Genomic DNA, 23673 nt, shown 5'->3' on the forward strand with positions numbered 1-23673 from the left:
CATTCCATTAGGTTTTTGATTATTGCTTGCACCTATTCAAAACATTTTAAAGATCTATGTACCTGACCCCCAAGTCTCTTTAGATGTCCACAATTTTTAACTTCATACCATTGAGACAGTACCCTGATCTCTCCTTTCTCGGTCCAAAATGTATAACCTCACACTTCCTGACATTGAACTTCATCTACCACCGTTTTGCCCATTTACTTAAGTCTATCAATATCTCTTTATTATTTCATGCTATCATCTACACTGTCTGTAATGCCACCTAACTTTGTGTCATCAGCAAATTTAGATATATGATTTGGTATGCTGTTCCAAAATCAATAATCAATAATATAATTAATTGGGGTCCTAACTAGGTCAAGAGTCCCAGGCCACCAGAGATTATTGAGAGTCTAGCTGAGAGCAAGGAAGGCACCAATGATTGACGGGTCTCGGGTCTTAGGGGCAGTAATGTTGTCGATTTTGTCATCCTTCGCAGCCGAGGCAGTGCCTTGGGCAGGAGAAAGCAGCAAGACAAAGGAGGTCATGCCAACAACAGAGAAACAGTACCTTTCCTCTGCTGACAGAAGGGCACTGAGATTTTTGCCCTCGTCACAGAAGACTTCACACCCTGCTACTCTGCCCCAAAATCCTTTTGAAGATTTTTGTTTCTTTGATTTGTAATTTTCTATGTGAAATAAAAAATGTCTCTGAAAGGCAAAACGCATCTTTTGTGCAAAGGACTGTTTTTGTTTTAAACCAGAAGCTGTATCTACATCTCAATTACCTGCTGATGACCCTGGAAGTAAGGGCAGATTCTCCATTCATGGCAGTGAGGGCAAGAATCACAGTCTCCTCACCGACACCGTGATACTGTTAAATGTTTTTGTTGAGAGTGTGTTGCTGGAAAAGCACAGCAGGTCAGGCAGCATCCGAGGAGCAGGAAAATCAACGTTTCAGGCCAGAGCCTTCATCACTGATTCCTGAGCTCATTCCTGATGAAGGGCTCCGGCCCGAAATGTCGATTTTCCTGCTCCTCGGATGCTGTCTGACCTGCTGTGCTTTTCCAGCAACACATTCTCGACTCTGATCTCCAGCATCTATAGACCTTACTGTCTCCTTGTTAAATGTCTTTGCCCAGCTATGGAGGACAAGGGATATATCTTGGAGAGGTATCTACTCAGTCCTTCCTATGACCTTAATATAGACCCATAAGGTGCTGTAGTCAAAGCCAAATGCTGTAAAGACCCATCAATAAGCCACATTTTGCAAGTCTCTGTTTGATGTATTTGCCCCTTTAATGTCCTAGAGACCAAGCATACTTTTTCACCTATTAACAACCAATGACTTGCACTCTGGGTGTTCACCCATCCATCTTCCACTTGTCTTAGCGTCCAGTGAGCAGGAAATGATGACAGAGAATAAAGCTCATCAGAACCAGATTCTGCATGGTCACCAGATTAGCCACCACCCCACAAGAATCTCCACATGCCCTTTAACATTGCACAATTGGGACAGCCCATTTGACCCAATGCTCCCCAATGTGAAGGCTTACCACATTGCACTTTGCCTCCAATTTTCTACCTTGCTGATGTGTGAATGTCCATCGAAGACCATGGTGGTGTTCACTACCTGGTTTCTCCCTCCACAGATACTGCTAGACCTGTTGAGTTTCTCATGCTATTTCTATTTTGTTTTGTTTTGTTTGAATCTCTAGTCCACCTCCTGTTACACTGTTCCACATATCCGCGGTCATTATTCTTGCCCCCAGCTCAACATGTCTCTGCTTCCCCCACTCCCAGCTTTGAATGCACCATGTTATTTTGGCAATGATCACCCATAGCCACTCAATGCACGGACTCCCAGGCTATATGTGCTCCAAACCTCTGACCAACAGACAATCCATCGAATGGACTGACCAAATCCCTGACTGTGTGTTGGCAGCTTCCCAACTGATTAGCTGCAGCCCCTCTGATAAATGTGATGGCCCTAGCAGATGCACTGCACTGCTGTTCACTCCCTGGAGTAGAGTCAGATATATCAGGACTGTAACTGGGCCAAGTAGGTCGATGATGGACCACACACACACACCTCCTCCTCTCACCCCAAGTACGATAGAAAGCCGTGTATTAATCAGCCAAAAGTGCAGTTAATAAGAACATTAATAAGCAATAATCCCTCATTACAGGCAATGTGTCTGACCTCAATGCACAATCTTAGTAAACAATGGAGCAGGGTTGTTCCTGATGTCAGAGAATTCTACAGGCTGCCAATCTCTGGGTAAAGAAATTTCTCATCTTCTCAATCTTACATGGCCAACCCAATAGGCTGTGCCTGCTGGTTCTGGACTCACTGGCAATCAGGGATATCCTTCCTGCATTTCTTGTGTCTAGTCCATTCGGGTTGTGTGGGTTTCCATGAGATTCCGCCTCATTCTTGTGAACTCCAGTCAATATAGTCCTAAGTGTTTGAGTCTCTCTTCATACATCAATCCTGCCATCCCAGCAGAGTGCCTGGAATGTGTCCACTGTCCCCATACCCAGTGTACACCCAGTATCACCAATGTTCCAGTGGATGGGTGCCCATTTCAGCAGCACTCCCCTTTTGACAGCGTGGTGATGACAAACCCCTCTTTGCATCAGTCCATGAGCTAGCTTGCAATCCAAGCACTGAGCTCCCAAACTCACCCTAAAGAGTTGGCAATGCAAACATTAATTGGATTGATTAGCATCAATCTCAGTGATGTAGGGGACTACTTTCCTGAGTAAAATGGCCAACACCTTAAACATTGATGTCACACTGTACAATGGCAGGCAGCAGGTGTTTTTTGGCCAACTTTAATTCTTACACACATCAAGATCTAAACATTCTGCTCTAAGCATCAGCCCCTTGATGAAAGTCTCTGGCTTATTGATGGTCTACAGATGAAATGTAAACTCAACATTATTTTCCCAGCAAATTGTTTCCCAGGGGCAATGGATAACCCAGGAAACTACAAACCTGTCAGCTTGGCATCAGTAGCGGGAAACTATATCTCTACAAATCATTGGTCAGACAACACATAGAGTATTGTGTTCAATTCTGGCCACCTTATTTAAGGAAGGATGTTAAAGCCCTGGAGAGAGTGCAAAGGAGATTTACTAGAATGAACCAGGACTGAGGGATTTTAGTTATAAGGAAAGGTTAGAGGGTTGGGCTTATTCTCCTTAGAGCAGAGAAGATTAAGAAGTGACCTTATATAATTGTTCAAAATTATGAACAATTTTGATAGGGTAAATTCCACTAGTTGATATGTCAGTAACTAGGGGTCACAATTTAAGATTATGAGCAAGAGCGCTCTTTACTCAGAGAGTTCTCAGGATTTCGAATGCACTGCTGAGAGAATGTTGGAAGCAGATTTCATAGAAGGTTTCAAAAGAACCAGATACATATTTGAAAGTGATGAATTTAGAGGATTACGGAGATGGGGCTTGAAAATGGGACGAGCTAGGTGACCCTCAGGAGCCTTTGCAGACATGATGGGTCAAATGCCCTCCTTCTGTATGTAAAATTCTATGATTCGATGAAGTTTTGGGCCATTGTATCTCAAACTTTCAGAGTTTTTTCCTCAAATTCCATTGATCTTTACAACTTGCTATCTACAATATTGTCCTCTTTGTATTGAGGTTTTGTGATGTATTTGGGGAGAGGTCAGAAGAACATGTTGACATGATTGGTTTTAACATGATTTATTTTATACACTCATGGGATATGGGTATCACTGGCTTTGCTAACGTTTAGTGTCCATCCCTAGTTGTCCTTGAAAATGTGGTGCTGAATTGCCATCTAGAACTGCTGTGGTATATTTATTGTGGGTAGACCCACAAAGCGGTTATGGAGGGAGTTACAGGAGTTACCTAGTGATACTGAAGTGATGATGATATATTTTCAAATCTAGATGCTGAGAGGTTTAGAGGGGAACCTAGGGGCTGGTGTCCCCTTGTATCCAATACCCCATCCTTGCAAGTGGCTGTGGGTTTGAGTTTGGAAAGTGGTGCCTAAGGAGCCTGTCATAATATCATGATAACAGTCCTTGTCTCTAATCAACTTATGATTTTACCAAGATAATAAGACCATACAGTATAGGATATAGCAGAATTAAGCCATTCACCACATTAGGTCTGCTCTGCCAATATGTTTCTCAACCCCTGCAACCCTTGATCCCCTTACTAATCAAACATCTATCTATCTAGTGATAGATGCATCTTTCAGAGGGAAATGGAACTGGGTGGGTTACTCTTTGGAGGGTCGGTGTGGACTTGTTGGGCCGAAGGGCCTGTTTCCACACTGTAGGGAATCTAATCTAATCTAATCTAATCTCTGTCTTACTTACTTGTCCTCCACAGCCTTCTGTGGCAATGAGTCCCCCACATTAGCCACCCTCTGGCTGAAGAAATTTCTCATTTCAGTTCCAGAAGGTCTTCCCTTCACTCTGAGGCTGTACCCTCGGATCCTAGACTCACCTGCTAGTGGAAACATCTTCTCCATTCTACCCAGGCCTCAGTATGCTGCACGTTTCAATCAGAGCCCTTCCCCATCCTTCTAAACTCCATTGCTAAAAACCTCAAATGCACTTCATATGACAAGCCCTCCCTTCCTGGATCATTCTTGCGAACCTCCTCTGGACCTCCTCTCATTGCCAATCTCGGGCCCAAAAGTGCTCACAATATTCCAAGTGCGGTCTGACCACAGATTTTTAAGGCATTAGCAATATATCCCTGCTGTTCTGTTGTAGCCCTCTCAAAATGAATCTTAACATCGCATTTACCTTCCTTACACCTGAACTTGCATATTAACCTTAAGAGAATCCTATGTTCCTTTGTGCTTTGGAATTTCAAAGCCGTTCTCCATTTTGAAAATAGTCTACACCTCAATTCTTCCTACTGAAGTGCAAAACCTCACAGTTTCCCATATTGTATTCCATCTGCCATTTATTTGCCAACTCCCCAAGCCTGCCCTTCTGCAGCCTCCCAACTTATTCAACACTACCTGTCCCTCCACCTACCCTTGAGTTATTTGCAAATGTCGCAGCAGTTCCCTCAGTTCCTTTGTCCAAATTATTAATGACCCCAATGGAACTCCACTCTGAAAAGGATATATTTATTCCCATACCCTACATCTGCCAGTCAGTCAATCCTCTATCCATTGCTAGGGCCTTACCCTGAACTCCATGGAGTGAGGCATCTTTTCAAAGGCTTTCTGGAAATCCATTTGTCAGGCATGACCTTCTCTGAATGAAGGTAAAAACAATGACTGCAGATGCTGGAAACCAGATTCTGGATTAGTGGTGCTGGAAGAGCACAGCAGTTCAGGCAGCATCCGAGGACCAGTAAAATCGACGTTTTGGGCAAAAGCCCTTCATCAGCCCTTCTCCGAATGAAGCTGTGCTGACTCAGTCATATTTTAGAATGCACTTCCAAGTACTTCGCAAGTTCATTCTTAATAATGGACTCTAAAATTTTACAAACAACTGATGTCAGGCTAAACAGGCTATAACTTACTGCCTTCCGCCTCCCTCCCTTCTTAAACAGTGTTGTTATATTAACCATTTCCCTATAAAGGGTTATGGGCACAGTGTGGGTAAAACTGGTGTTCAGACAGACATGACCATATTAAATGGTGAAGCAAGTTTAATAAGCTGAGTGTTCCTAAATGGTAGCATAGTGACAGTATTAGTCACTGAACTAATAATCAAGGGCCCAGGCTAGTGCTGTGAACACAGGTTCAAATCTCACTACCGTAATTCAGGGAATTTAAGTTCAATGAATAAACCTGAATTATGGAATTACGATCATGGAATCCCTGCATTGTGGAAGCAAACCCTTCAGGGAGACAGTGAGGACTGCAGATGCTGGAGATCAGAGTCGAGAGTATGTTGATGGAAAAGCACAGGAGGTCAGGCAGCATCTGAAGAGCAGGAAAATCGACGTTTCAGGCCGGAGCCCTTCATCACCTTTCCTGAGGATGCTGCCTGACCTGCTGTGCTTTTCTAGCAACACACTCTCGAAGCAAACCTTTCAGCCCATTGAGTGCACGTCAACCCAGCCAAAGAACATCCCTCCCAGATCCACCACAACCCCTATAATCCTGCATTTCCCATGGCTAATCCACCTAGTCTGCATATCCCTGAACACTATTGGCAATTTACCATGGCCAATTCATCTCATCTGCACATTTTCCGATTGTGGGAGGAAACTGGAGCACCCAGAGGAACCCACGCCGACACTGGGAGAAGAATGTGCAATTTCCCAAAGGTTGAATGGAACCCAGGTCCCTGGTACTATGAGGTAGCAATGCTAACCACTGAGCCACTGTGCAACCCTGAAAACTGCTCCAGGTTGAGGTAATTAGTCTCAGTGATGGCAATTATGACAAATATCATTGCTTGTAAAAATAATTTGGTTCACTAATCTTCATTTGGGAATATTATCTGTTTTTACATGACAACCTATATGTGGTGGAGAAAGTGAGGACTGCAGATGGTGGAGATCAGAGCTGAAAATGTGTTGCTGGAAAAGCGCAGCAGGTCAGGCAGCATCCAAGGAACAGGAGAATCGACGTTTCGGGCATAAGCCCTTCTTCAGGAATGTTTTTCAGAAAAAATTTCAGAAGAAGGGCTTATGCCCGAAACGTCGATTCTCCTGTTCCTTGGATGCTGCCTGACCTGCTGCGCTTTTCCAGCAACACATTTTCAACCTATATGTGGTGGCTGACTCAACTGCCCTCTGAAATGGCCTACTCAGTTCAAATCCTCCAACCCTGGCAACACCCTTGTAAGTCATTTCTGAACCCTTTCAAGTTTCACAACATCTTTCCTGTAGGAAGGAGACCAGAATTGCACACAACTTTCCAAAAGTGGCCTAGCCAATGTCCTGTAAGCCGTAACATGACCTCCCAACTCCTGTACTCAATACTCTGATTTCTGACCAATAAAGGAAAGCATATCAAATGCCTTCTTCATTATCCTATCTTCTGGGGGAAAGAAGAGTCAAGGACAATTAGGGACAGGTAACATATGCTGGGAGTGAGACACCCCCATCCCTTTGAATAAAAAGTGAAGATTTGTTTAGATGTTAATCTGTTGGGGAAGAGCAATAACTGCTTTCATTCCAGCCAGTTAGTCAAAAACATTTTTTTTTCCCCCAGTGAGTCTGTGCATATTTTTGTTTGAAACTATTTGCACAGGTCCTTTTGTTAAATGCCAGAAGGTGGGAAATCCTTGCAGCTGCCACTCAGGTCTTAATTGCAGAAAAGATGGATACTGATTGATTTTAAGGATTGCTGATCGGAAAAGGTGCAGGGAGAGGTTGATGGTGTGGTTAAACATGTCTGTCCCCATTCACTGCAGATCCAGCAGAATCAACTCACATCAGGCTGATTGAACAAAGGCCGAGCATTAATGCCACAACTTATTTAACATTCCCAGTGTACTTTCCCAGTGAATGGCATTGGAAAGCAATCAAGTGGCAAACACAATTCTTGGCACTTCTTCCCCAAAGTGGAGTCGTGGAGTCGCAGGTAGATAGGATAGTGAAGAAGGCATGCTTTCCTTTATTGGTCAGAGTATTGAGTACAGGAGTTGGGAGGTCATGTTGCGGCTATACAGAACATTGGTTAGGCCACTGTTGGAAAATTGTGTGCAATTCTGGTCTCCTTCCTATTACTCGATGACTGATATTGATTTTTTTTGAGATTGGTCCCTTCAGGAGCTGAATGTGGTCGACCCAGAGTTTGCCAGGAGTATTGAAAGGAAAACATTTACGGCAATGGATTAGTAAATTACTTTATGGATTAGTAAAGAAAATAGACTAAAAAAATTGAAAACAAGGAACACAATGTTTATTTGGAGTTTATTCAAATGGCTGCGGAATATTATGCAGCAAGAAAACCGTTTCCAGAGATGATCTTATTACAGACAGTGACATTTTCTTCACAAAATCATTAATGTTTCTCGATGGTAGCCGAAGTCTGACATATTTCCAATTTTAACAACGTCTTCTTCTTCTTCTCCTTTTTGGTAATCTTCTGATATGACGTCTCCTTCGATATGTTTTTGATCTATCCCTTTTGGCAACATGTAGGCGGCGTAAGTGCCGTCTTCGTAAAAAACAGTTTTCTTGTGGTGGTGGCTTACAGCTCGGCATTATTGTGTCTCACCTTTACTTCTGGTTTCGCAGTTTTTGTTTTCTTTTTTTTTGATGTTTTGATATTTTTCACAGCTTATAATATGAGGCATCTATTATGATGTGTTGGTTTTTGTGAGCTTTCACTGCCTTGTAGGGATTTACAACATGGTGTGTTTAACCCTCATTATGATGTAGGCAAGGCATTACTACCTTATAAGGTCTTGCATGCAGCGAGGATCCCTATTATCTACATTTTTTCTTTTTTGGTTGATGGGATACATTTTTGTGTTTAGGAGAGCAAGGCATTTTAATACTTGCTCCAGAACATCAAACAGCATGAACATTCCCGAGGTTAAGTAGAGCACAAGTTGCTACAAAATAAATCTGTCTCTAGTTAATCCTGATGCTTACTGTAGCTATTTCTATTTACTACACAAAATACATTATTGCCTTTGAATGACATCATGAAATTGGTCCCAAATTAGGAGCCATTTTGTATTATGGACTCACATCCACTGGGAGCAGGGTTGAAGATGCATGTTTCTTTATGAAGACTCTTTCAAACAGCCAATGGTAGACTCCCACTTTTTTGGCTTGGTTCCAGAAATAGGTTCCAGAATTGAAAAGACATTCAACTGACCAACAGTGCCCTTCACTGTCTATAAACAATTGTCTTCTTTGGAGCATTTGATACATTATGCTAAGTAATTACTTCTGGTTCTGGGCTCACATGAAAAAAGTAATCCCCTTTGCACCTTTTTCATGGTTTTAGTTTCATTCCAAAAGTGCAGCACCTAGAACCAAACACAACAATGAAAGCCTTACCAGAACCTTGTGTTCTAATATCTCTGTTTGTAAAGCCCAATGCACTGTATCCTTTCTTAGCTTCCTTATGGAAAGCTAATGGCATACTGGCCTTCATAGTGAGAGGATTTGAGTATAGGAGGAGGGATGTCTTGCTGCAGTTATACAGGGCCTTGGTGAGGCCACACCTTGAGTAATGCGTGCAGTTTTGGTCTCCTAGTCTGACGAAAGATATTCTTGCTATTGTGGGAGACCAGGAAAGGTTCACTAGGCTGATTCCCCAGATGGCAGTACTGACATATGAAGAAAGTCTGATCGACTCATACTCACTGGAATTTAGAAGAATGAGGGGGGATCTCACAGAAACATATAAAATCTGAAGGGACTGGACAGGCTACATACAGGGAGAATGTTCCCAATGTTGGAAAACTCCAGAACTATGGATCCCAGTCTAAGAATAAGGGGTAAGCCATTCAGGACTGAAATAAGGAAGAATTTCTTCACTCAGAGTTATGAGCCTGTCGAATTCACTTTCACAGGAAGCTGCTGGGGCCAGGTTGTTAGATATATTCAAGTGGGAGCTTGTGGCTAAATGGATCAAGGGGTATAGAGAGAAAGTGAGAATGGGATACTGAAATGGCATGATCAGCCATGATTATATTAAATGGTGGTGCAGGCTCGAAGGGCTGAATGGCCTACTTCTGCATCTATTTTCTATGTTTCTGTGTTATGATCTTTCTTCACCACTTTTAGAGATGCATGTATCCCCGAACCCTTTTAAAATAATAAGCATTTGGATTATATTGCCTCTCCATGTTGTTCCTTCCAAAGATCACCATTCACACTTCAAATGAGAATGATGTTGGTGCTTGATAATGGTCACTCCCAGCATACCTGAATTATATTGATTCACATTCAACTTTCACTTGGATTGTCCAGGTCTCTGCCCATTTCAGAAGCTTATGCCTACAGTCTGCCATTTTTGTACATTATTTAGTAATCACGTTGTATACCATGTGCAAGCTTCAAAGTTGTACTCTCTACATCCAAGTGCAAGGTATTTATGTATAACAAAAAATGCAATAGTAGTAGCCATAGTAATCATCTTAATAAACCTAATCTGATTTTTTTGATGAAATGAGTGCTCTTTTGAATGAATGTAAAAGGCCCCAATTTACTATTTTGAGGAAGACTAATTCCTGAAGTCTTGACTAATATATGTCTTTCAACCAAAATGACAATAAACATATTAACTAGTCATTATCACGGTGCTGTTTGTGGAAGCTTGCTCTGCACATATTGGTTACTGTGTTTTTATATTCCAACATTATTTACATTTCATTGTCAGTTAAAGAGCCTTGGAATGATCTGTGGTTGAGAGAGACACCATATAAATGAGATTTTTTCTGTCTTGAGTACCAGTTACTGTGTAGTTCTCTTCAACCATCCTCATTACTTGCTGTTTCCTATCCCTAAACCAATTACGCACACAAGTTACCACTGGTCCCCTAAATTTCATATGGTTATGTTTTTCTGAATGACCCCTTTACACAATACTTTGTCAAAAATCTTCTGGAAGTCCATGTATATGGCAGCAATGTCAATATTCTCATAGCCCTTATTATAGCCTCATCAATCAGCTCTATTAGATTGTCAGACACAAAATGCCTTTAGCCAATATACCGGCTGTCCTTTACTTCACTCATATTTCTTCAAGTGAGAATGGTTTTGGTGCTGATTAATGGCCACTCTCAGCTTGCCCACATTGCACTGATCATCCTTTTCCCTTCCTTCAATAGGGTTGGCACATTTACAATCCTTCAGTCCTGAGGCACCATTACTGTGTCTCAGGAAGATTGAAACGTGCAGAGAGCTTCTACCATTTCTCTCAGCAATGCAAAACCCCCTTTTCCATTTATTCCTAATAATTTATCTGTCTCCCTTCTCTATTGTGACATTAACTTGAGCCTCTTCCTTTGTGATGTAAACTCAGCCTCCATTTTGCTTTTTGCTCCTAATCTGTCCAACCACCTTTTAACTATTTTTTTCACTTTGTATTTGTCAATAAGTGACTTAGTTTCTCGTTTATGTTTCTCACTAATTTTTTCTCTTATTCTCCCAGCAAGTGAGGCCCCCGCACTGAAATAATGGTCTGCTCTGCACAGAAACACCCTTCCACCTTATCCTAATTTCCTCACTAGCGTCGCTGTCTTCCATCATCACCTTTCCGCAACACTATCCCCTCACACCACAGCATGCCCTCTCCCCGTACCCAAACCAGTTCCCAACATTATTCCCATCTAATTGCTATGTGTACCCATACCATTAATCCCTATCTACTAAAGCATAGAAAATAGGAGCACGAGTTGGCCATTTAGATCTTTGGGACTTCTCCATCATTCACCATGATCATGGCTGATCATCCAATTCCCTTTCTCCCTGTATCTTTTGACCTCTTTATCCCAAATAACAATATTTAACTCCATCATGAAAGCATACAAGGTTGTGACCTCAACTGCTTTCTGTGGCAGAACGTTCCAGAAGACCAGGAGACATAAGAGCAGAAATTGGGCAATTCAGCCCATTAAGTCTGCTCTGTCATTCAGTCATGGCTGATACGTCTCTCAACCCCATTCTACTGCTTTCTCATAACCCTTGATACTCCAGAACCTACCTATCTCAGTCTTAAATATATTTAATGACCTGGCTTCCACAGCCTTCTGTGGCAATGCATTCTATAGATTCAACACTGTCAGACTCAAGAGGTTTCTCCTTGTCTCTGTTCTAAAAGGTCTTCCCTTTACTCTAAAGCTGTGCCCTCAGGTCCTAGTCTCTCCTACCAATGGAAACCACAAGCTCATCCCTCTCTGGGCGAGGAAACTTCTCCTCACCTCAGTCCTAAATGGCCAACCCCATATCCATAAACCATGACCCTGGTTCTGGACTCCCCAGTCATCGGGAACATCCTCACTGTATTCACTCGGTATAGTCCTGTTAGGGCTTGGTAGGTTTCTACAAGATTTCATTCCTTTAGTGGATGTTCAACTTTCCTTTATCTGTATCCCTTTACTCCTCATTAAGAAGTGACAAATAAACCAAAAGAAGTCTGTTTGAGTGAGCTGTAAGACCCTTCTGTTTCTACTTAAATGAGTTCTTCTGTATTTTTATGAAGAGAGATTGCTTTGAAGGGGACCAGGCCTTAGGTGCTGCTCTGTTTCACAGGCAATGAGAAACGAAAATAAAGTGGTAAAAATGTCATTGTATCCATGGCTTCCTCAGGAATAGACAATGCCTATCTCACTGCATTATTCCTTGTTTTTCAGCACAAGGATCAGTTACCTCTACACTTTGCAGCTAGTCGACCCAGTGGTGCACTTAACATTGTTCAGACCCTGCTGAAATACTCAAACAAAGATGCTCGATTAGTGCAAGATAAGGTGGGTTACAGACAGTCTTCATTATTAGTGGTTATAGCTAACTATGCAGGCCCTATCATGATTTCTTTAATGCTGACATTGTTATACAAGTCCTCTTGTAGCTTATCCGGTTTTAGATATTCATTAGCTTTGTATTATCTTCAAATGTAGCCTTTGTGCTTATAATTCTTGATTATTTATTAAGATATTGAACAACTGAGAATTCTCTCTGATAACATTTCCCAGGTTGCAGACAAACTTTGCACTATTAATCTCATGGTTACTTGGTGGCCAGCCAGATCATTGTCTGGTGTCACCAAGTGGATCACTGATTAAGTGTGGTGCCACCAAGTGGATCTCTGATTGAATGTGGTGACATGAAGCAGATCACTGATTAAATATGGTATCACCAAGCGAATCACTGAATATGGTGTTACCAAGTGGATCACTGATTGATTATGGGGTCAGCAAGCAGATTAATGATTGAATACAGGGTCACCAGGTGGAATACTGATTGAATATGGGGTCACCAAGCGGATTACTGATTGAATATGATGTAACCAAGTGGATCACTGATTGAGTACAGGGTCACCAAGCGGAGTAGTGACTGAATGTGACGTTACCAAGCCGGATCATTGATTAAATGTGGATTTCGGATTGAATCTGGATTTTTAGTTTCGCATTCACAAAATGAAATATATCGTAGGAGAGCGTCGTTGAATTGTCAATGTCAGCAAACACTCTGTTGAACAAAATTATCTGCAAGGATCATGGACGTAATTGGTCAAAATATTAGACCATAAGATATAGGAGCAGAATTAAGCCATTCACCCCGTCGAATTTATTCCACCATTCAATCATGTCTGATATGATCCTTAATTCCATTCTCCTTCTTCCACCCCATAATCCTTGATCCCCTTACTCATCAAGAACATATCTAGCTCTGTCTTAGCGACGTTCAAAGTCTAGGCCTCCATAGGCTTCTGCAACAATGAGTTCCACACAGTCACCACTCTCTGGCTAAAGAAATTCCTCCTCATCTCAGTTCTAAATGGTCGTCCCTTCACTCTGAGTCTTTGCCCTAGGATCCAAGTCTTTCCTGCTAGTGCAAACATCTTCTCCACATCCAATTTAACCACTCACTATTCTGTTAGTTTCAATGAGATCTCCCTACATCCTTCTAAACTCCATCAAGTACAGATCCAGAATCCTCAACCATTCTTCACATGTCAACCTCTTCATCTTCCAAATCATTCTTAAAAACCTCCTGTGAACACTCCAATGCCAGCACCTACTTCCTTAGATATAGGGCCCAAAACTGCTCACAATGTTCAAAAGTGGTCTGACCAGAGTTGTGTACATCTCTGCTCTTGTATTCTAGTCCCTCTTGAAATGAATGCTAACACTGCAGTTGCCTTCCTACCTGCCAACTGAACCTGCATGTTAAGACAATTTAGACTCCTAAATCCCTTTGTTCTTCAGATTCCAAAGTCTTCCCATTTAGAAAATAATGAACTCCTCTATTCCTCCTGCTAAAGTGCATAATCTCAAGCTTGCCCATCTGCCACTTCTTTGCCCACTCTCCCAACCTGTCCAAGATTTTCTTCAACCTCCCCACCTCCTCAACACTGCATGTCCCTCGACCTATCTTTGTGTCTTCTGCAAACCTAGCAATAATGCCCTCAATTTCTTCATCCAGATCATTAATATATAACATGAACAGTTGTTATCCTCACATTGATTTTAACGGAATCTCACTGGCTGCAGTCCTGAAAAAAGGCCCCTTTATCCCTACTCTCTGCCTTCTGTCAGTCAGCCAATCCTGTACCTTGCCCCTAACACCATAGTCTCTTATTTAAGCACCTCTAGTATGGCACCCTGATAGAGGCCTTCTGAAAACCCAACTAGATAGTGTCCATTGTCTCTCCTTTGTCTAACTTGATCATTACCTCCACAAAGAATTCTAACAGATTTGTCAGTCATGACGTCTCCTTGATGAAACCATTGTTACAATGCAGGGTAAACCCTTCTGCTAATTTAAACCAAAAACATAGAAAAGCTCACCCAATCTTGTAATCTGTTAAATTATGAGTGACAGAGAACTACCCCAAATTCTAATATTTAAAGAAACAAAATTAACAATTTATTCTTTAACTCCAAAAGAGAACATTAAACAACAATTATCTAGACTGTAAGCCTCCTTTCTCTGAAAATGTGTTATCTATCTCCTATCTATAAGAATATACTGATCCGATAAAGCCCCTATAAAATTTACAGCAAATCAGTTTTCAAAACCAGTGGCCATCTTCAGGTGTCGAACTTCCTCTGTCTGTAGATTTCCTCTGGATCATCTTCAATCTTCTGCTGCAAAGATACTTCATATGAAGAAGGTACTTTTTAGAAGGAGGGTCAGTGGGGAGAGTCTGTGTGACAGTAGGTACTCTTAGTCTCTCTGGCTAACTGTTCAAAATGCTGACATTTTATACCCAAAACATTGGATTATCTCTTTGGTTTGATGTTGTCAAAACAGTAAAATTCAAATTCAATTGTGTTTTAGTATCTTGGGGCATAAATTAAACTGGTTAAATTCGAATTATTGTGTAAACAACTCAGTATCAGAGCTACAGCTCAAATGTTACATCTTCAAATTATCTAGCACACTCTGTGCCTGAAGTCAGTCACATGACAGGTTTGCCAGCTTTTCAACTTTCACTCTCTCTTAAAGTTATAGTATACACCTTCAACACCATAATGACTGAGCTCTACTTTACCAACACTTGCAAATACTCTAGGAGAAAGTGAGGACTGCAGATGCTGGAGATCAGAGCTGAAAATGTGTTGCTGGAAAAGCGCAGCAGGTCAGGCAGCATCCAAGGAGCAGGAGAATTGACGTTTCGGGCATGAGCTCTTCTTCTGGTCTCCTCCTTAAAATGGACTCTATAATCTTCACAATGACTGAAATCAAGCTAACTGGCTTATGTTCCAGAACTCTCTGGATTCTGGGAGATTTCCAGCAGGTTGTAAAACCTGCTAATGTGATGCCCTGTTCAAAAAGGGAAGGAGACAAAAAGCAGCAAAGTTTAGGCTGATTAGACCAACATTTGTCATTGTGAAAATGTCGGCATCCATTATTAAGGAAGAAAGAACAGGATATTTTGAAAAACTCAATCCAGTCAAACTGAGTTAATATGATTGTGTGAAAGGGAAATCATGTTTGATAAATTTACTAGAGTTCTTTTCCATAGGATCTCTGCAGTGTGGAAACAGGCCATTCGGTCCAACAAGTCCACACCAACTCTTCAAAGAGCATACAACCAGACTCACCCCCTCTACCCTATCCCTGTAACCCTACATTTCATATTGCTAATCTATCTAAACTATACATTATGGGCAATTTAGCACAGCTAATCCACCTAATCTGCACATCTGTGCACTGTGGGAGGAAACTGTAGCACCCGGAAGAAACCCACGCAGACATTGGAGAACATGTAATCTCCACACAGACAGCCGCACTGAATGGAACCCGGGTCCCTGGTGCTATGAGGCAGCAGTGCTGTTTCACTTTCTTTTCTTCTTTCCATAGGATGGCTGCATCCCACTGTTCTTAAGCATCGAAGTTGGTAATATTGCAGTCTGCAAGGAGCTGCTCAGTGTTAACGCTGATCTGCAGCTCAGGACCCAAAGGAAGGTATAAGTGAGCAAAGGATTGGGCCTTGTTAACTTGGAACTGTGTACAGTAATGCTTTTGTCATCAAAGGGAGTAAAATGTTGAATGAGTACGATCAGTTCTCCTTAACCTCATGGTTGTGTTCTTGTGCAAGCCCACATTATCAAAAAATTGCGCTTTAGAAATAGTGCTTAAAGTGTTGGCGATGTTCTCGTATTATAGCCAACACACATTTTAAAAGTTTACGCTTTACAAGTAGTGTCACCAATTCGTCAAATGCGTTACAACAAATTTGTATTGAGGAAACACACATTATAGCAAAACGACCTGTACATTCAACTTCCTAGTCCATGCACCCAGTACATAAATTTGGAAAGGCTGAAGATAAAACTAAACCCCAAGTTGTTTTCAGATTACCTTGGCTTGTGCAAACTCATTTTCTGTTCAGATTTGAAACTCCAGGTTCTACGGTAGTGAGGTGCGTTCTTTACTGAATCCTGTGAAAAGCTTCTTCTTACTGTTGAAGGTTACTGTTATGCAATAGAACATTTTGCTCTGTCATACTTCAGCTGGGTCATTTTTCTAAAGTCTGCTCTCAAGCTGCCAACTGATTGAGGGGAGTGGTGGTTTGTTCAATACCTCAACTAAAATATCGCAATTGCTGAAAATCAGAAACGAAACCAGAAAATGGTGCAAGTATTCAGCTGGTCAGACAGCATTTCTGGGAAGTGAAACAGTTTAACATTCCTGCTTAATGGTCTTTCATCTTAACTAGAGATGTTAGATCTTGAGTAATTAATGTGAAAATGTAGAATCTGAAAGAGATTTACAGTGCAGAAGGAGATCATTTAGCCCAAGAAAGAGTTTCCCAGTTGCATACTGCTACTCAGCTCTTGATTTGGCACTTCAAGAGCAGATCCAAGTATGTTTATCCCCAGAGACTGTCAGCTCTATTCCTCATCCTGTAATTCTAGTATGAAATACAGTAAAGCCTCTGTCTTGTTTGTGTTATTCTTCTAGGAATCTAGTGCAGTTAGCTGTGTTTTTTACCTAATGACAAGCAAAATCACAGCAGGTTTCCTGTTACTGCTGTCGTATTGGTCTGTTGGTCCACATGACTTGCACTGGGTCCAAACTGGTTTTGTGGACTCTAGCAAAAATTAGTAGCATCTTTTGCACCTATCAGAATTGCTATTTCTGTTACCTTCAACAAATATTTAAAATGCTGTAGATGCATTTAAGACAAAGCTTTTCACTGTGCCTCAGTACATGTTACAATAAATTCAATTCAATTCAATTCAATGCATTACCAATTGAATCAAGAATCAGATTCCTGCACATCCTAGTGAGCTGACATGTTAAAGCTCATTGACATGAAACATTGACCCTGTTTCTGTCTCCACAAATGCTGCATGGTAAGCTGAGCATTTCCAGAGATTTCTGTTCTTATGAGAGGTTTCCATAATCATGAGCTTTTATGATCACATGGATGTTAGTCCATCAGTGGATTCAGTACCATGAGTTTTAAGCACATATGTTTGAAATGAATTAAACTGTAGCTAATTTTCTGGCTTGCTTTTCAGGATAATGGTGACACTGTCTTACACGTTTGCTGCAGAAAGAGAGATACAGAACTAGCTAAGCTCCTTGTGGAGTCAGGTGCTGGCGTGGATTTTCAGAATGTGAGTAGAAAATATCTGATGGCCAATCAGACAGTTGCCCATTGGCAAGGACCAAAGTTTTAACTTGATTCTACTGTAGGAAAAAAGTTCTTCTTAATTGCCAGCACACTAAACAACCAAATTATCTTGATGGCAGAGGGTGAAAGATTGGATTTTAAAAAAAAGCAAGGAATTACTAAAAAGATTAATAAGGAGACACAAATTAGAGAACGAGAGAAAATTTGCCAAAAAAATAAAAAGATAGGCAACATTTCTTCAGATATTTAACAAAAAGAAAAGTAACAAAGTAAATGTTAGTCCAAGAGAAAATGAATACAGGAATTGAGGATAAAAAAAAGACAGATGGATTAAACAGGTATTTTACATTGGTCTTCACTAGTGACCGTGCACAAGTAGGATCCCAGAAATGTGAATCAGGAATTGAAAGGAATTCAAGAAAAGTACAATTACCAAAGAATTAGCACTGAGCAAGGTCTGGACCTGCGAGTGGACAAGTCCCCATGTCCAGATGGAATTCATTCTAGGTTCTTAAAAAACGTAGCTCGTGAGATAGTTGACGTGTTGGTTTTAATTTTCCAAAACTCATTAGATTCAGGGAATGGTCCTTTAGATTGGAAAGTAGTTAATGCAAATCCTTTATTCAAAAGGGAAGGAGGCAGAAACAATAGACTCATTAGCTTAACCTCCATCATAGGAAAGTGTTAGAAGCTATTATTGTCATTATAATAGGACACTTGGATGTGTTTAAGGTAAGTAGACAGAGCTAACATAGTTTTCTCACAGGGAAATCAGGTTTAATTCATTAATTGGGACTTTTTAAAGAAGTAACTTGCACTGCAGACAAAGGGGAACCTTTGGGCACATTGATTTTAGATTTCCAAACAACATTTGCTAAGGTGCCATGTCAAAGTTATTATAAAAAATAAAAGCTCATGACCTAGGCATATTGGCATGGATAGAAGATTCATTGGCTATCAGGCTACTAACAGAATGTCACGAATGGTCTGCCACAGGGGTCAATGCTGGAGCCTCACCTATTGACAACTTATAGAAATGGCATGGTTGAAGGGATCAATGGTATGGTAGCTAAATTTGCTGATGATACAGTGGCAGGTAGGAAAATGAATTGTGATAAGGACAGAAGGCATCTACAAATGGATATAGATAAACTAATTGAGTGGGCAAAGATCTGGCAAATAGAGTACAATGTGGGAAAGTGTGAAATTGGCAGAAAGAATAAAAAAGAAGCATATTATCTAAATGGTGTGAGGTTGTGGTGCTCTGAAATGCAGAGAGACCTGGATGTCCTAGTGCATAAATCATAGAAAGTTAGTATGCAGGTACGGAAAGTAATCAGAAAAGCCAAGAGAATCTATTACTTTATTGCAAGGGGAATTGAATGCTTCTGTTATATTGGTGAGATTGCATCTGGAGTATTGTGCCCATGTTCATACATAATAGTCATTCATGATTGAAATGGCAGAGGGTTTTGTTTATACCAGAATTAATACTTATATTTGGAGGCATGTGATACGATCAGGTCCCAGTGCATGAGACTGGGACTAAACTATAGGCTTGTTTTTTAGTGTCATATAGTCAAACAGTATGGAGGCAGACCCTCAATCTAACCAATCCATGCCAGCCATAATCCCAAACTCATTTAGTGTCAACTGCCTGCACTTGACCCATACACTTCTAAACATTTCCTGTTCATGTACTTATCCAAATGTCTTTTCAACACTATAATGTACCCGCATCTGTCACTTCCTCTGGAAGTTCATTCCACATGTTCATACCACTCTCAATGTAAAATGTCGCCCGTTACGTCTTTTTTAAATCTTTCTCCTCACAACTTAAAAATATGCCCACCCACTCTTGAAATACGTCACCCTAGGGAAAAGATACCTGCCTTTAACAGGGTGACCAAAACTAGACAGAGTACTTCAGAACAGATTTCACGAACATCCTGTACAACCTCAACATGACATCCCAACTCCTGTGCTGTATAGACAATGAATGTGTACATAATAAAACCAACTTGGCAAATGTTCATGGTCCCAATCCCCAATCCACATTATACACTGACACAATCATGTCCAATTCCTTCCTGCTGGAAAGAAGAGCCAGTTTTCTGTTTGGGAATCTTATGTCCCGTGGATGGATTTTCCCATCACTCTTTCCCAGAGGATTGGTATTAGCTTCCTACCTCTGGGTTCTCTAACCAACTTGGGCGCTGAATGACCTATCCATTCTGTCAAAGGAAGGATTCCTGCCCAGAAGTTAATTCACATGTGGCATGCTGTGTTTCAGAAGTTAAATCAGAAACATTATAAAGTTGGAATGATTCCTGGTCTTTTGTTTAATCACCTTTGAGAGTATGGAAGAATGTTTGCCTGATGACTGGTCAAACCTTGAGGTAGATGAAGGCTTACACTTTCTGTGACAGGAATTTGCCAACTTTGACTTTTGCATCTATCTTAAATTAGGTCCTTATTTCAAAGAGAGAGAAAGGGGAGGAGAAACATCACTGGAGCTTTGCCAGTTAAATATCATCTAGGTGAAAGTCTCATTTTATCTGGACTACAATTTTCCTCTTAACTCAGACAGTACAAATTACAACTGTCAAATAGAACACAATTGGTAATTTACTGTAAAGTTATGTTTCTTCATTCTGCAATGTAGGATGATGGTCAGACTCCCTTACATGTTGCTGCCTGGGAAGGGGATGAATTGATGCTGAAAGTCTTCTATCAATACAAAGCCAACCCAAACATCACGGACAAGGTACATATAATTTTCAATTCACAAAATAAAAATGAAGCAGAAAGCTGAAGTACTGAGGGAGTGCTGCTCAATTGATGTTGCTGTCTTTTGGATGCAGTAAAGGCCCCTCTCGTGAAACAACTCAAAGAAGAGGAATGGAGCCCATTCTGGACCCCAGAGTCCCCAGAACCCACCCTTTTCCCCACTAGCATCACAGCCAATACTTATCCTCTAACCAACATCAAGAAAGATAATAAAAACAGAAATTGCTCAGCAAGTCTAATAGCACCTGTGAAAAGAAATCAGAGTTAAAGTTTTGGGTCTGATAACGTTTCCTCAGACTCTGATTTCTCTTCACAGATGCTGCAAGATCTGCTGAGTTTTGGCAGCAATTTCTGTTTTTGTTCTTGATTGACAGCATCCGCAGTTCTTTCGGTCTTTCTCAAGAAAGATAATCTGGTCAACAGCGCATTGCTGTGTGTGATAATCTGCTGTATGCAAATTGTCATCTCCATCTCCTGTAGTGACTATACTCCAGAAAAAAAAGCTGATTGGCTGTAAATATACTTTAGGGCACTCTCAGATCAAGAAAGTCCTCATGTGTAATACATTTCTTCAAACATAAGTCCTTTTTCTCACAAATTAAACATACTGTCATTCTCATCTGTGAGAACAGAACAGATAGAAGATTGAAGGACATTAATGACTTTTATAACAATTCAGCATAATTGTTTCCTTGCCAAAGAATTAACGGAATAATTGAAGTATGAGGAAAATTCTGGAACAGCAATATTGAGTGGTCAGCTCTAAGTGGTACCTAGATTGATAAAAGTCCCACTCATCGCCAGCAATCACTCAAAGTGAGAAAGAGGTTTTCCATAGAGTTTTTTGACATAGGGAGGCAGTAGCTCCTAGATGTCACTGACCAGGAGATTCTTGCGCTTTTACTGCACATCATAAACAGGATTTGCAGGTTAACAATTAATTTATTTGGCCATAAAGGCCAGAGCTTCATTCTCAGAGGAAGGGACACTACCTGATTGTTAAAAATACAAGGAAAAGATAATCCAGCATTGTTCCTTAATAAAACAGCAACAGTATAATAAGATTCAATACTCTGTCCTCTGTGGTGTGAGAGGAGGCAGTGGTGGAGTGATAATATCATTGGACTAATAACCCAAAGGCTGGAATAAGGATCTGGAGACACAGGTTCTAAGGTGACTGTAGCAATTGTTGGAATTTAAATTCAGTTAATAAAATCCAAAGTTAGTGGGGCTAATGGTAATTATAAATTGCCACTGATTGTTGTAAAAGACGATCTGGTATAATAATGTCCTTCAGGGCAGGAAAGCTGCCAGTCTGGTCTACATGTAACTCCAGATCCACAGCAAAGTGGTTATCTCTGAAATGGCTGACCAAGTCACTCATTTCAACAGTGAGCAGCAAGTGCTGCCTTGCCAGTGATGACTGACAATCAGTAAAACATCTTCATGGGCTATTGTTCAGAAATTCTTTATAAAAATGTGGAAATACCACTTAAGAACAGTAAAGGGGAATTTTAGGATCACAGACTGCATCCAGCACAGGAGGCCATTCATACTATTACATCCATGCTAGCCCTCTACAAGACCAACTCAACCACTTCCCATTTCTTCCCTCTTAATCTTTCAAATCTACTATTTCCATTTAATTATCTAATTCTGTTTTGAAAGCCCTAATTGTGTCTGCCTCCATCACATTCTCAAGTAATTCATTCCAAATCTTAATCACTCACCTGCATAAAACGTTGTTTTCCCTCATGTCGCCTGTGATTCATTTGCTAATGAGCTTGAAATGATATCCATTGGTTTTCAAATCTTCAACCATGTGGAAGTTTATCTAACGATATGTTCTGTCTAAACCCCTCACACATTTTTTAAATACCTTTCAAATCTCCTCTCAATCTTTTCTTGCTGAATAAGAATAATCCCGGAAATCAGTCAGCAAAATGAAGTCTCTCATCCCTCGTACCATTGTCTTAAATATTTTCTGCTCCATCTCTATTGCCTTCGTATCTTTCCTGGCCCAGAACTGAATGGAGCACTCATGTTGAGGGTGAACTAAGGTCACTCTGGATGGATGAGTTTGAATTAGCCGTAAGACATTCTTCGCTTGTAATAATTCTGTGATTTTGTGAATGCCTGAACAAAAACTGCAATTTGTTTTATTTCTGGGCAATTAAAATGAAGTTTGCAGAGAATATAAAAGCAATCTGCACGGCTTTGACAGGCATAATTAATGCAAACAGAGTTATAAGTCTAAACGTGAGGTAGAATCATCAGTGTCTCCTCTGTGTTTCAGCTGGATCGGTCCCCATTACACATCGCTGCCGAGCGAGGACACACAAATGCAGTTGAAGTATTGACTGGGAAATTCAAGTCGAACGTGTTAGCCCGAACCAAGGTACTTCTTTCGTTCACAGTTTTCAAATGCTGGCATGCCTCCCTCGTATCTTAAATTAATAGGATTTACAAAATACGCAAGGACACATGACAGGTTAAACCAAGTGAAAATGGTTGGCAGGAAATTGTAAATAAATTCTTCCTGCTGTCTCAACACCAGAAATCACAGAAAGAAGGCAAACAGGATAAAACCCAGAAGCAATACAGAAAGAAAAATTACTATGGAAAAGAAATATCCTGACTATTGGAAAGTAGCCAGGCTCTTGAGCCTGTCAGGTTCATCAGGTGGTATTAAGTTCTTAATTATACTAAAAATTCCCTAAGGATCACAATAAAGCTAATAAACCTGAACAATTTGTTTTTCCTTAATCCTGTTTGCCATGGTCCTGTTTATCCCTCCTTAGTTGTTCTTTAATTTCTGTGCTACTTTATTTACATTCTTTGAGGGCTCTGTCTATCTTCAGTTTCCGAAACCTTATGAATGCCTCCTTTTGTTTTTGTCTGAGCTCACAATCAATAATCCAATAATTTCAACCTCACTGTAACTGAGACTCGATTTTTTAAAGAAAAGGATCACAATTTATTTAACTCAGTGTTCAATTCCCGAAATTCTATGTTGGATTTGAACTCATGTGTCCAGACCATTAGTACTAACTCTGGATTTACCAGCCCAACAGCATAAACAGTGCATTACTGCAACAATATTTATGCAAGGAGCTATTCATGTTAGTTTATGTTTCATTAATGCTC

At 40.7% G+C, this 23673-nt stretch overlaps 1 protein-coding gene across 1 annotated transcript in view; it reads left to right on the plus strand.

Moving 5' to 3' along the window:
• The window catches only part of trpn1 (transient receptor potential cation channel, subfamily N, member 1), a 221800-nt gene that overhangs the window by 82869 nt on the left and 115258 nt on the right, over positions 1 to 23673 (plus strand). The window contains exons 4-8 of the mRNA XM_087986636.1: positions 12278 to 12391; positions 15954 to 16058; positions 17621 to 17719; positions 20402 to 20503; positions 22823 to 22924. Of these exons, the coding sequence (XP_087842762.1) occupies positions 12278 to 12391; positions 15954 to 16058; positions 17621 to 17719; positions 20402 to 20503; positions 22823 to 22924 (522 nt within the window). The remainder of the gene's footprint in view (positions 1 to 12277; positions 12392 to 15953; positions 16059 to 17620; positions 17720 to 20401; positions 20504 to 22822; positions 22925 to 23673) is intronic.

This window comes from Chiloscyllium plagiosum, unplaced genomic scaffold (genome assembly GCF_037043375.1).
Source record: "Chiloscyllium plagiosum isolate Xiang-an unplaced genomic scaffold, Cpla_swu_hap1 HiC_scaffold_4, whole genome shotgun sequence".
Lineage (NCBI taxonomy): Eukaryota > Metazoa > Chordata > Chondrichthyes > Orectolobiformes > Hemiscylliidae > Chiloscyllium > Chiloscyllium plagiosum.